The following is a 15,535-nucleotide window of genomic DNA, read 5'->3' as shown; positions in this document are numbered from 1 at the left end:
GTGCCCAGAAGAGTAGATAATCAAAAAACATTTGTTAAATGAAAAGACATGTTTATCTATCTACTCTTCTAGGCTTGGGGAGGGCATGGGCTTTAGAATAAGACAGACATGATTTTGAATTCCTAGCTCTACCACTTAACTATAAAATTGGCAAAATTACATTAATTCTCTGAACCTCAGCTTTCCCACCTACAAATGTGAATACAAATAATGGCTTCATAAGACCCCTGTGAGGATTAAATGGAATAATGTGTGTAAAGCAAACTAATTCCATAGTCTGGAACATAACAGACATGCAATAAATATTAAGTTTCCTCTTCTTCCCTTCCCCATCTCCCATTCCTGGATTACATTAAACCAGCAGATCTTATCCAAGTTATGTTATCTAATTTACCGGTCAGTGGAGAGAGGACAGAGTTATGGTGAGTACACTAGAAAACACTTCATAACTCTGTGTAGCAGTTCTCTGTAAGCCACTCTTACTGATGGGCGTATGTCTCAAATATCCAAACGTACTGAGGCAGAAAAAATGCTGAGAACCACCACATTGACAACACATATCCTTGGACATCATTAGTTTTAGTCTCTTTCATGAAAACTGTAGTCAAATGTTATGCCTTATCACTACAAATCTATTTCTAAGTTTATTTTACGTGTTGTTGGGAACATCTCATGTAACCTCACTCAATATTTACATTATACATGTTGATTTTTTTCTAATAAAAATCTTAAAAAAAAAATCTTCTCTGAAGAAATGACATACCTCCTTGTTTCTTATATGAGAGTTAAGTTCTGTCACTTATTTTACTTCCTTCACTGCCCTGGTTTGAAGAAAGCTCAACTAAATTTGATGTCCAATTAAAGCAAACATGTAAATTCTCATGTTTAAGTTTCTTCTTCCTTTTTAGTTGTAAGTCTTTTCATATTCTTTTTAAAAAGTGACAGTATTTAAAATATTAATAAGTAAAATAAAAAATGTAAAATTATGCCACATCTCTAGAGTACTAAAAGAAAAACGAAATTCAACCTTTTCTTTCTTTGGGTCGGGGTTTAAAACTTGGTACTTCTTTTCCAAGTTCAGCCTGGACGTATGAGTATTCTCTATTAGGAAGAATTAACAAGCCCAGATCAAAAGGTTATGGTAATTCCATGATCAACAGGGCTCCATTACTTAGCATTTTCCCCTTTTTTTTCCCTGAAAATCATCCAAAAGAATTGGTAGTGAGCACTGAATATATTTAACAGTATAACTAACATGAAACAATTGTGAAGAATAGAATGACAAACTGAATGGAAATGTTACAGGCCCTAAGAATGTAAATTTGATAAAATTAACCAAAAATGGGGGGGAAATGGAAAAAGGCTGAAAAGAAAGTATAATGAGTGCCTAACCTGTAATAGCTATGAGTCAAAGGATATTATTTAAAGCTGAAAAATCAAGTAATAGAAATTTATCAGAACAAGTTAACACTAAGAAAAACAGTATCATTGACTAATGTCAACGTAAGACAGGGAAGAGAACGAAGAAATTAGAAATACACTAATTTTATTACTGCTTATAATTGGGAACTAATCAGAACTAATAAAAATGGAGCAAACATCTGATTAAAGTGAGAGAGAAAAAGAGAACTAACTGTGTGACTGAGGAAAGAATTACCAAGCAGAAGAAAAGAGCAAGCACAAAGGCCCTAAGACAAAGCTTATCAGAGCTGTTCATAAACAGCAAGAAGGCGGGTGTGGTTAAAGCAGTACTGAGGGGGAGATGACAGAAGATGAAATCAGAGGTATCCAGGGCTAGACCACACATGGTCCTATAGGCCAGAGAAGGACTCTGGTATCCATTTCAACTATAATGCGATGCACATTAGAGTGGTTTTCTTTTACAATATTTTAGCACATAGATTGAAAAAAAGTCTGGAAAAATATATACTAAACTGTTAAAGGAAGTGATCTCAGTGGGGAGGGGAGGTAAAGGAAGAAGTGGGATTTCATTCTCTAAGTCATACTCTTCTATTATGTTTGAATATTTTACAATAAGTATGTGTTACTTTTCTAAGCAGAAAAAAAAAGAAAACTCTTACTCATGAAAAAGAAAACTACTTGTCAGACATTTATTAACATTATCATGCATTTACTGCACAAAAGGCACTGTGACAAAAATCTCTGCCCTTGAAGAATTTTACAGCCTACATACTATGTCAGAGTTAAAATGATTACTGAAGCATCCAAACTCCAAAATCAATAAGCTAACAAAAACAGTGAAAACTTTACACCACTTTTCCTACCCAGTTAAAAACTGGAAGAAAAAAAGTCAACATGTGTTGTAAACTTATATCTGTAATACAGAAGGCCACTGAAGACAATGGCACGTGCAACAGCGCCATCTACTGCTTCAACTGCCAGTCTAGAAGGAACCATAGGAGAACAAAGATGATCCCTTGTGGCAGCTGGTCTCCAAAGATGGCCCCAATAAACCTCCCTTCCCAGTATTCACGCCCTTGTGTTCCCTCAATGAACATGTGCTGGCACTGCTACTTGCTTTAACTGACAGAATGGAGCAGAAATGTTGTTATGCCAGTTCGAAAACCTTAAAAAAGTCAGACAGGGCCTCCCTGGTGGCGCAGTGGTTGAGAGTCCGCCTGCCGATGCAGGGGATGCGGGTTCGTGCCCCGGTCTGGGGGGATCCCACATACCGCGGAGCGGCTGGGCCCGTGAGCCATGGCCGCTGAGCCTGCGCGTCCGGAGCCTGTGCTCCGCAACGGGAGAGGCCACAGCAGTGAGAGGCCCGCATACCGCAAAAAGAAAAAAAAAAAAAAAAAAAAAAAAAGTCAGACAGATTCTGCTCTTGCTCTTTTGGGCGCTCTGAGCCACCATGTAAGAAGTCTGGCTTTCCTGCTAGAGAGACCACATGGAGGGGTATCGTGGAGAAGAAGTTCTAAGACTGCATGGGGAAAAAGAGAGAGGCCTAGCTGTCAACTGAGCCAGGCTTTTAGCTATTCCTATCAAGATATAAGGTATGCAAGTGAGCCATCCTCCAGCCCAGTTGAGCCCCCAGATGACTGCAGCCCCCTGCCATTATCACAAGAGGAACCACCCAGCCAAGCCCAGTCAACCCACAGAACTGTGAAATACAATGGTTGGTTGTGTTCTAAAGCCACTATATTTAGGGGGTAGTCTGTTTACACAGTAATGGATAATAAACTCCCCCTTCCAGCAATTAATTTCACCAGTCTATGCCTCTTTTCCTTAGCAATAGTGTACAACACACAACTGTCACTGACTGGCACTGCCAACAGCAAATACCTTAAAGGACTGATAAAATAAATACCATTCAAATTCTAAATCTAATATTTTAAATTAAAATAACAAATATATGTTAATAGCACTGAATTAAAATCATTTGTCTTTCTCTTATGATAAGATCCTTAGCTATAAAACTAATGTTTAAGTACAACGAGAGAAAACTCATGAAAGAAAAACTGAGTGACATTATTTTTAACAAAATACATGTTATTGAAACAAATGAAAATCATGGTACACGGAAACTGATAATATTTAATACGATTATAGTCACTACATATTCAGGAGAAATCAGGAAGAATCACTTAAATCATGAGATTTTTCTGACACGTAAGAAGCAGTATTTTATATAGCAGAAACAGAGAAAATGACTTAAGGAATGTATCCCCCTTGAGAGGGACTTAATACAGAAAATAACCAGTAATACGTTCAAAAAAGTTTAAATGAATTCAGATGATATATTCAAAAGACGTAATTAAGGAAAAAAAATAGATACTTAAATTTTCTCCCTTACTTTCTGGAATTCATCTCTGTCACTACTGGAAATAAAAAAAACCCCACCTTAATGGATCATTATCTGGATCATAACTGGTTTTCATATTTTTACGTTAAACAGCTCAATTTTACGTTAAACAGCTCAATAACAAACTAACTATATATTTATTTATTCTCTTCATCCATCAGAAAGTACTATTTAAATATCACTAGACTGTTACACTTGTTAACACCAATGATATTAGGTATTTAAACCATGAAGAACGTCTGATTAAAATCTACCCCATTGTGACTTTTTTTTACCTGTCCTTTTGCTATGAGATAAGCAACAATTGAGGTATGTCCAAACTGGGCAGCCAGATGAATACAGCTACATCCTTCTCCGTCAATTAATGAAGGATCTGCACCATATTTCATTAGTTGCACGACCATAGATAGATGGCCTTGTCTAAAACGTAAAAGAATAAACACTTAAATATATAAAGTTAGTTCAAACAAGAAACTCTGGAAAGATCTTTTTTTAAAAAATAGGGTAATGGTGGAAAAGATTACACAAATCTTATTTTATGTTATTTTAAAATAGGCATATGTCAAGACACATTTAGGATTTTATGTTCTTAAGTCTTAACTGGTATAAACGGTCTTTGAAAACTTATAGTTACTCATAACTTCTTTAAATATGTAATAAATAGTTACTATATTCTATTAATCCTATTCCAATATGACCTTAATTGTCCCATGAACTAGATACTACTTTCATTGTAAACATATGTAGGCTGCAAAAGTATTCCAAAGTTTAACCCCATCTTATAATTAACTGGATTAATATCAGCATGGTTAATTCCTTAAGGACACTTTGGACAATAAACTTTGCTTCCAATGCAGGTAACGCTGGACAGCAATATGTTAGCACATTATTGATATTAATTACTGGCATAACAAGTTCTCCCATTAATTTCCTCATATTCTTTTTAAAGTTACTTATAGACTGCTAAAGGAACCAAACGGAAAAAAAAAATCCAGAATTAAATTTAAACCTTGTGGCCCAGTGCAATGGAGTTGAATTTAGGTCTCCTCCAAGTTGATCCACAATAGCACCTTTCGAAATATAGTATCTATAAGACAAAATTTTAAATAATTAAGACAACTTTCATTTTCAATTTTAAGAAACTGTATGAAAAGAAATAAATGTTTTTCATTTTAGATCTCATGCTAGTTTATGCCTTTGACAATAAACAATCTTTTGTGAGTTTTTAAAATATATTAGGAGAATTTTACATCAAACGTATCACTCTCTTTTGTTCCAGAAGTAAAAGGAGTAATTTTTTAAAATTACAATAAAGAATAGCAAAGCCAAATAACAATCATATAAAAAAGAAGGCAGTCAGAGAACCACAAAGATTTGGATCCTACAGCAGCATCAGGTAGAATTTTGGAATTACAACAGCTGTAGAGCAGGCCAGACACATAGCCTACCATGGGTAGAAGCTCAGCTTTGTAAGCTCAGCTTTACTTTCCTCACAAGATTACTACAGATTAAATCAAACAACATATGTGAAAGAGTTTTATACATTGTAAAGTATAACATAAAGGTTCTTTATGATGCCTTATTTGTTATGCTTTTAAAGCTGTGTTGCTTTAAAAAGAAGGAGCAACCTCGTTTCTTACTATATTCATGTCATAACATCTTGATATTCTCTGAAATGAACAGGACCTAGCTGCTTATATGATGCTTGTTTTGGAACTGAACAATGCAATGAATCTTGAATACAAATGATTTCAAGGCATTTGATGGCAAATGTCTGACATATGTATATTACTGAGGTTCTTAAACTGTTCTAAGTGATTGCTGCTTTAGATCACTAATGCATTCACTCTTAATGCTCATAGTTCCAAACATTTAATATATTCAATACTTATAAGCTTGATTCAGATATTTTCTGCTTTATACATTTAAGTTGGTGCTTTTAAAGCATTATGCAATGAAGGGCCCAATTCCACTCTATCATACGGTTTGAAGTAACTTAAAATATTTCTAGACTAAAATATTTCCAGTCCAAAATATCAGATAGTCTGAACACAAACATTCAAATGCTCCTAAACTGATTCTTAAGGTACCCAGTAGACATTAATGCAATAATTGAAAATGATTTTTTGAGCCCAAAGAGAAGTATAGCAAAGCCAAAGAACAGCTTTGATAGGAAATATTTTCTTTAAAATTCCAACTAGAAAGTTTTTTTAAGCAATTTTATTACCTTCTCTATAGTTAATATATCTGTGTTCCTGAGACGTATTTTTACTCACATTTCAAATCCTTGCTAGGACTATGGCAATGAGTGATTTCCAAACTAGTTCTAAAGTTTGAAGTTCTAAACTTTTTTTTAACAAGGTTAGGGGAATTTTTTTTTCTGCATGATAAAGAAGAGTAACTTCTATCACCTTTTCATTGTAAACCTCTGGAAGAAAAATACTATATTTTTATAACATGTTATTTTTTGTAGCTTTAAGACCCTAGTTCAAACTACAAAATTCTGAGAAGATTGTATAATTCTTATTTTTAAACTCAAGCCTCCTTGCAATACTATAAGATGGTTATTATCAAGAAATGTACTTGTGGGTACTAATGATCCCTAGGTTTTGAGAAGAGAATATCAATGAACAAGAGATAGCAACAAATACTTGAAAGATGAAAAGCAAAGAGCTAAAACCCAAATGTCTCCAGAGGAGAACACCAATGAGAAGCAAACCAGAATATGTTATAAAACCCTAGAAAGGCTAAGGGATTAAAGGCAATAGTCACCTCAAAAGAAAGTAATAAGAAGCTGGACTGTAAACAGAAACACTGGTTCAAAGTCAATATAAGCTGCTGAAAAATTGTCGTTTTCTAACTTATATTCTCACTGAAGGTGAGTGTTTGTTTAGCATCACAATAGGCATTTTAGTGACATGGAAGCAATCAAGCAGCTGACAAAGCTAGACTAGTTTTCTTTGTGCACTGTCATCTTAAAATGTGACTACTTAAATATTTAATATTATTATAGTGATAATTCAAACTCTTCTATTAAAGTTCAGATTCATTCTAGTGTCTCTAAACTTCTCATGCTCCTGTTGATTTTAACATTCAACCATTCAGTATTTGCCAAAAGGGGTATTCAGTGCATCTTTCCAGAGAAATTTAAGACTCAAGGAATTACATCACAGAAACATATGGGACACTGAAAACGTACCAATGAAAGTTTACATGCTAAAGGGACATTTGGGAGGTTCCTAAGTCCCACAACTTCCAATCAGCTTTGTTATGTCTCTCCTAAATATGAATGGTCAAACATGACCAGATAGTTGAGGAAAGCTTCAAACATGGAAGGAGACCAAAATAAACAGAAGAAGCCCAAAGTAGGTAATATACAGAGAAGAAGAACTTAAAAAACTAAAGTTAAGGGCCTCCCTGGTGGCGCAGTGGTTGAGAGTCCGCCTGCCGATGCAGGGGATACGGGTTCGTGCCCCGGTCTGGGAGGATCCCACATGCCGCGGAGCGGCTGGGCCCGTGAGCCATGGCCGCTGGGCCTGCGCGTCCGGAGCCTGTGCTCCGCAACGGGAGAGGCCACAACAGTGAGAGGCCCGCGTACCACAAAAAAAAAAAAAAAAAAAAAAAAAAAAAAAAACTAAAGTTAAAATAAATAGCCTCCAAAAAATAAGAGAAGATAATATACTCATGACATAAGAACAAAACATTTTTTTTGAGTGGGGTGGGGGTAGAGATCAAGAGAGACTGCTTCAAATTGAAAATGCCATAGATAAAATTAGAAATTCAAGAGAAGGATTAGAAGACAAATTAAGAACATCTCCGTAAAGCACAATAGCTATAAAAGGACCATATCAATGCACAATAATGTAAACTTCCACAAAGTGGGGAATGAAGAATAAACACTTCTATGTCGCCAGGGAAGAAGAATAAGCCACACACACACTGTGCTCTCAGAAATTATAAGCTACATATTTTTTAACAAAGCCGCATATTCGTTAACAACACCTTGACTTGAAATCAGACTGAAATCAGGGACTACAAGCATTATTAGCTGTTGTTAACAAAGAATCTTGAAGTAACAGGAGACTGTTGAAGACCCAAGCCTGCACTAATCCTTTTTATTTCATTATATCAGGGTAAAATCTAAGAAACAGTTAAAAGACTTCCACTTGAAAACACTAGGAATATAAGAAATCCAGGCCAGGTGAAGGTCTCCTCCTTTCCAAGTTATACTTACTTTAATATCTTACCAGCATGAAAAGTGACCCAACTAACTTTGCTTGAAGCAAGCTCCTATAATACATCCTGATGGAACATAACTGTTAGAAGGGACACTTCTCCATGGGTCTCTGGTGGCTCCCATACGTCTTGCTGAGTATATGAGAAGACTGCAAGGTCCTGACCACTCTTTACTCAGGCCATTTCTCAGAGTTCTGTTTGCATCAAGCAACCTTGAGAGATGAGGTAATGTCTCCCTCTGGGACAAAGAGCGGCTTTGCTTCCCATGTACTATAAAAGCAACAGAGACCCACTGTGTGTGCTGCATTGACCATATCAAGCCACTCCCATGGGACCTAGGGAGCTATGCCAATGTGATGTGCATGCTATTTGCTGGGCTATGAATAATAAAGTCCTTGGTCTCTACCTGAGTCATGTATCTTCTGCCAGCATCCATGAAATAGTAATATGCTGTAGCTTCTAAGAAGGGTGTCATTCTAGACTGAAAAGTAAAAAATTAATCTTGGGGCTATAAATACCAGTTACTATAGAAAACTGCATTTACTCACCATTATGTTTGTTTTAGGAAAGTAACTTGCTAAACTATGAAATGTAAGAAATTAAGTTTACCCCCCTGATTGGGAGAGTGTGACGGACATATATACACTACTATGTACCAAATAGATAACTAATGAGAACATGCTATATAGCACAGGGAACTCTACTCAATGCTCTGTGGTGACCTAAATGGGAAGGAAATCCAAAAAAGAGGGGATATATGTATACATAAGGCTGATTCACTTCGCTGTACAGCAGAAACTAACACAACGTTGTAAAGCAACTATGCCCCAATTTAAAAAAAGAAAGAAATTAAGTTTACCCCTCTGAAGACATAATATACACAGGCATTGTAGTTATTAACCCACTCTATAGTTAGTGACTTTATTCTGTAACCTCACTTGCCCATAAGTGGTGGAACAATCCATAAGGCAGGCAACATCAAGACTTTTTGTCTGTATTTCTCATTTTAGAGTTTCTTATTTATTTTTAAACACAAGACAAATGTGAATTTTTTGATCAACAGAATGAGATCAAATGTATCTCAACTATAACACTTGAAGCAAAAAAATAATAAAGTATTGCTTTAAAATTCCGAGAAAACGAAGCTTAATCTAGAAGTCTACACTCAGCCAAACAACCAATAAGGTTTGAGGGCAGAAGAGATAGTAACTTCAAAAGATTTACCTCCCAAGCACTCTCTCTCTCTCTCAGAAAGTTATCGAAAAACGTGCTCTACTAAAACCAGAGATTAAACCAACAGAGAGAAAAACCTGAGATCCAGGAAACTGAAACCAACACTGGAGCAAAGGGATTTCCCAGAATGATTGCAAAGGTAAGTCTCAAGACAATTGTTGTGCATAGCTCTCAAGAGCAAACGGTCTGGGCTGGAACAGAAAGATGGAGAAATTCAGGAGTGATCTCATCCTCCCTACTCCACCAGAAAAGGAGCCAATAAGTTATTTGATACCGTTTGCATACACAGATGGGTTCTACAGTTCTGTCTATGAGCATGGGAACAATTAGTTCCAATATACATAAACTTAAACAAATGAAGAAAGAAAGCAACCATTACTTCTGACAAAAATAAAAATTCTACAGGAAAAAAACAGATATCATAGAACACTTCTGGGCTTATCAGTGAGAATTTACATATGCACAACAATTTAAACTTTGCATAGTAATTTAACTAAAACTATAATAGAAGACAGAGGAAGAAGTATTAGTGGTGAGGTGTTCTAGGACATCTAGTTATCCCAAAACAGAAAGTCAAAATATAATAACTGATAAATCAAGAAACAGCACAAAAACTGGCAATAGTTATTAAAATTCAAAATTCATTCTCCTTACTTTCCTTCTCCTAAGAATTCTACAGATATATAAGAACATAAGCAAAATGGTATGTGAACAAGACATTATTTACAACACTGTATAAAATAATAAAAACACTAGAATCAATCTAAATGTTCACCAATAGGTAAACCATTAAATAAACTAAGTCCACACAATTAAACATTTACAGCTTTTTAAAAAGAATGATGTAGCTCTAGTTGCATTGATATGAAAAAATTTGAAGATACATAAATTAAGTGAAAAGAGCAGAAAAGCATTTTCTATCATTTGTGTAAAGAAAATAACTTTCTAGATAAAAGTAACAACATAAAAATGTAATGTACAAGAGTAAGTACTGAAAGAAACAGCTAAAGTACTGAAGATAGTTACTTCTGAGGTACAGGACCCAGGGGGTCGGGGGGGACTGCTGTTTCCATTGTAAGCCTTTAAGTACTATTTGATTTTTTAAATTGTTTATGTACTATTTAGATTAAAGTAACAGTAATTTAAAAAAATACAGATACTACAGAAGGCTAGATAATTTGAACCAACCCTCCAATTAAAGAAAACTAAAAAAAAAGCTCAACAAAATAAAGAAATATTTCCTAAAAGCAAATATTTCCTAAGAAGATTATGAGCATTTACCTGGCTAAGATTCAGGAGATTAAAACTGGGAGAAATTAGAAAACTGCTTGGGCACCATCTACCCTAGAGACAATTTGCTGATACAGAAGAGTTGGCCAAGAGGCAAGCTAAGCAGACAAAAGCAAAATAAGGGCTGGGACCCCAAAAAGCTGCACTGTAGGAGTAATTAAGAACCAGAAGTAAACCTGGCTCTAGCATGGTCTTCAGCCACCTGAGTGATCCAGAAAATCTAAAGCCTTAAATTAAAGTTGGGCTTAGCAGAAACAAGTGGTATCTTCTCATCTTAGGCCTCAAATTATTCAACAAATAAGTTTTCAAGCATAATGTCTATTATACATTCAAAGATAGTCAGGCACACAAAGGAATAATATAACAGATACAGACCCACACAGACTCCCAATGCTATCTTCTCAGACACAGATTATATAATAACTATATTTTCAAGTATAAGGCAAGATGGAAAAGTACAGCAACAAATGAATCAAATAACGCAAGTTTTTAAAAAATTAAAATGCTAGAACTAAAAAATAAACAAAATTGGAACTCATTGAATAGATTTAACAGCAGATTACACATAGAGAATAAATGAACTGGAAGATAAGTCAGAAGAAGTTTCCAGAAAGAAGCAGAAAAAAAAAGGACAGTACACACAGAAGAGAGGATAAGAGACACAGCATACAATGAGAAGGTCAAACATACATTTAACTGGCATTCCAGGAGAGCAAAAAGAGAATGGGCCAGAAGCAATGTTTGAAGAGATAATGGCTGAGATCTTCCAGAACTGATGAAAACATTAATCCACAGAATCAAGAACTTCTTGCAATCTTATTCAGGGTAAAGAAAAGAAATCCACACCTAGAAACATCATCATGAAACTGCAGAAAACTAGAAACAAAGAAAAAAAATCTTAAAAGCGGCCAGAAAAAAGAAAGAAAGAAAAAAAAGCCTTTAAAAGTATAACACTTAGACTGACTTCTCAATTGTAACAGAAGCCAGAAAACAGTGGGATGATACTCTCAATGGGTAAAAAAACAAAAATAAAATTAAAAGAGCGGCCAACCTAGACTTCTATACCATGTGAAAATTTCCTTCACAAATGAAGATGAAATAAAAACATTTTCTGACAAACAAAAACAGAATTCAGACATCAAGAGACCCACACTGCAGGCAGAGGAAAGGTTAGAAATACAAGAAGGGAAAAAAGGAGCAAATAAAATGGAAATACGCTCTCCGGAAGAAAGTGATTCATGGATTTCAATGCTTTAGTTATTACTTGCTTAATCTTTCTTTAGTACTCTAAGGGCAAATTCTTTTACCTGATATTAACATCCTATTCGTCTCTAGACTCTGTATGCTGTACTTAAAAGGCACACCTGCAAGCAGTTCATTTCAGATTCATGTCTCTATCTAAAAATCTTATATCCAGATTGCCAGAGACTATTTTAGCCAGATTTACTAAGACTTCTTTATCATCCTGACTCCTGCTTATCTAACCACCTCTTATTATTACTGAACAAGCAGATGAACAGTAAGTAATACAAATAATTTATACTGAGTATATAAAGTATTCTTCATTTATGCTGGTGTGAAATTAGTTTATTATTACCTGCTATTATTAACTCCTCTCTTTCCTTTTGTAGCTTTTACCCATAGAATTCATATTTAGAATGTAAGCTACAAGTTAGACTGCCTGAGTTAAAGTCCAGACTCCAACCTTTATCAGTTGTATGTCACTGGTAGCATATTTAACCTCTTTATGCTTCAGTTTCCACATCATTAGGACAGCAGTAAAAATTGTTATTTTTCACACAGGGTTACTTCAAGAATTAAGATTTAAGGAAATGTACATGGAAAAGCACTCAGCATAGTATCTGTCACATAATAAGCATTCGATATATGTTAAAAACAATTTTTTTCAGGAAAAAAGTACACAGAATCTACATTTTAAAAGCTATGAATTTTAGAAATTATATATTTGATAACTATTTCTAATAATTTTATAGTAATAATTAATTACTTAAAAATATAGAAATGCTTACTTGACTAAATCTATTCTGTTATTGATGGCAGCCCAATGGAGGAGTGTAACATTTTCTTTGTCTGGTTGCCGTACATCATAACCTGCTTCCACCAATTCTCGGCAGCGTTCATATATTCCATATCTTGAAAAGAAAGAAAACATGCGATTGTTACCACTATTTGACAAGAAATTTAAAGCTGAAAATAGCATTTCCAGAAGAAATTAATGCTCCATTTTGAAACCTGGAAGTTAAAATGGCTTTCTCAATATAAAATGTTACTTTAAAGATATCAATATTCCAACAGCTGTTATTACTAACCCATTTTATAATTAAAAATTTTTCATCTATAAGAATGCAATAACTCATAAAGTGGAAGAGACAAGGATAACATAAATAAAGTGTCTATCAGTTATTTGTTTTTCTTAATATCACCACTTATTCTACAAAACACTTAAGGCAGCTTATAAAAATACATACAGCTATGTTAAAAAATATTAAATCATAAAGAAGCAGTAACAAAGAGTTTATCAATGATTTAGAACAGCATTGAGAAAAAAGGATGTCTTACAACCTCAGCATTCTTTATTTCCAAATTTAGCCTCAAAATTCCTAAGGCAAATAAGAAGGGAAGTGTAGGGGTGGGAGCAGGGCAGGTGCAGGAGGAGTCCTGTGCGTTCAAGCCAATGAGACATAAGAGAAAGTCTACTGGCAGAATTCGAGGAAAGACGTTCACATTTAATAAAGAAGAAAGGTGCACGCAGAGAGCTTAACCTTTTCCTCCCTTTCTGTTTTTGGTCATTCTGTGGCAGCATATATATTTTTTAAAACTTTGTATTATGGAAATTTTCAAGCATAAGCAAAAATAAAAAGAACAGTACAACAAACCAAGAATCCATCACGGAGCCTCAAAAACCATCAACTTCATCCTCAACAAAATACTGGATCCTTGGAAATACGAGACACAAAAACAAATTAAATGAGCTTTGACTATATTTGTAATTTCTTAAAGTGGTCTCCAAAATGGGGAGGTATACCGCAGGGTGAGGTTGGGGGAAAGGTGGCCTAATAAAGGAACATTAGAAGCAAATATTAACTGTATTCGTGTCTTAGCTAATAACGAAAGAAATTAAGCTGCACTAATATTTAATACAGCCTTCACTGCTTCAATGCTGCCCTACAATGGCTCTGTACTACATGTGTACACGTACACACACACACACGCGCACAAGGTAAATCAACCTAAAGGAAGAGCAAGAGTTCCACAATTCACAGGCGATGACAGAAGTTCCTTCAGCTCTTTGTTCTTTTTCAGAAAGTTGTTTACATGTGCCCAGTTAAGTGAACTAGGCATATTACCTTAAAGAGCAGAATCTACCTCACCCTTTGAATGAGATAAGTGATGATAAGAACCTTTTTAACTAGACTGAGAATCACTGGTTACTTTTCTAACATTTAAAAGCGAGTATGCATTTCCCTTTGAACAAAAAAGACAAGTGTTTCAAACCTGCTGGCTTTTTTGGGGAGCAGGGCACAGGTAGTGGTGGCAAAGAACTGTGACTGGTACGCTATCAACCATATACCGTTGACCCTTGGACAACATGGGGGTTATGGGCGCCAACCCTCCCGCAGTCGAAAATCCACATATAACTTTACGGCTGGCCCTCCATGTCTGCAGTTCCGCATCTGTGGATTAGACCAACTGCAGACTGTTTAATACTGTAGTATGTACTTGTTGAAAAAAATTCGCATTTAAGCGTATCCAAGCTGTTCAAACTTGTGTTGTTCAGTGCTCCACTGTATTCTTAAGAAAGGTAAAGACAGTCAGTCTGTTCTCCTTCAAGGCAAAGAGGGTATTTCAGACACAGTGAGAAACGTAACTACTTCCATTTCAGAAAAACACCTACTATAAAGAGAATATTTTAAAAAAATTGTATGTTTGGGGCTTCCCTGGTGGCGCAGTGGTTGAGAGTCTGCCTGCCAATGCAGGGGACACGGGTTCGTGCCCCGGTCTGGGAAGATCCCACATGCCGTGGAGCGGCTGGGCCCGTGAGCCATGGCCGCTGAGCCTGCGCGTCCGGAGCCTGTGCTCTGCAACGGGAGAGGCCACAACACAGAGAGGCCCGCGTACCACAAAAAAAAAAAAAAAAAAAAAAAAAAAATTGTATGTTTGGAAATGTTTCTATCATTATATAATATAGTTTCTGAAAGATCTTATACAACAACTGTAAAAACATTCTTATGTGGGCACATAAAAAATTTTGAAACAATTTTCTAACATGTGTAAACCCATTTGCTGTAATTACAAAAATGTCAAAACCTGATTAGTTTGCAAGAACTATCATCAGAAAATGTTCATTTACAAGGTAAAGTTTAGTAAAATCTTTATTTAGTGAATAGTACTGAAAAGTAATTACTATAACTTAATAAATGCAGCATATGTTGTAATTCTTCCATTAGGGAATCATGTATCTTTGTGAGATTTATCTTTTTTCAGCCAAAAAATCATGAAAACAAAGTATCTAAATAAAATAAATGTAGGATCAGATTTCCATATCACCGTAACATAAAATATTAAACTATCTAAAATAATAATGAGGAAGCATATTAAATTATACTACTCTCACTGTAAATAAGGTTAATTAATGAAAGACGTTAAAGTAAGACCTGAAGAAATATATACCCCAATTTCCCCCAAAATTATCTGCAAATTTAATGAAATTCTAATTAAAATCCCAAATGAATATCTCACGAATGTCCCAAGTAGAACCCTGAAATTCATTTGTGAGAGTAAAAGACCAAGAATAGCTGAGACAATTTTGAAGACTAAGAAATAATTAAAACAATGTGGTACTATACAAGATTAAACAAATGGAAGAAAAAAAGAGTATTTAGAAATGGACCGCAGAGTGACATCAGCATCATGATGGAAGAAGACATTCAT

At 35.2% G+C, this 15,535-nt stretch overlaps 1 protein-coding gene across 2 annotated transcripts in view; it reads right to left on the bottom strand.

Moving 5' to 3' along the window:
- The window catches only part of ZDHHC17 (zDHHC palmitoyltransferase 17), a 125,311-nt gene that overhangs the window by 81,990 nt on the left and 27,786 nt on the right, over positions 1 to 15,535 (bottom strand). For both annotated transcript variants that reach the window (XM_082636341.1, XM_082636342.1), the window contains exons 3-5: positions 12,613 to 12,735; positions 4,833 to 4,910; positions 4,099 to 4,243 (exon numbers count right to left, since the gene is read on the bottom strand). In XM_082636341.1, coding sequence (XP_082492467.1) covers positions 4,099 to 4,243; positions 4,833 to 4,910; positions 12,613 to 12,735 — 346 coding nt within the window. The remainder of the gene's footprint in view (positions 1 to 4,098; positions 4,244 to 4,832; positions 4,911 to 12,612; positions 12,736 to 15,535) is intronic.

The sequence above is a fragment of the Mesoplodon mirus genome (genome assembly GCF_964341445.2).
Source record: "Mesoplodon mirus genome assembly, chromosome: 11".
Lineage (NCBI taxonomy): Eukaryota > Metazoa > Chordata > Mammalia > Artiodactyla > Ziphiidae > Mesoplodon > Mesoplodon mirus.
The sequence above is the reverse complement of the archived record's forward strand: the minus strand, read 5'-3'. Positions and strand labels throughout refer to the sequence as shown.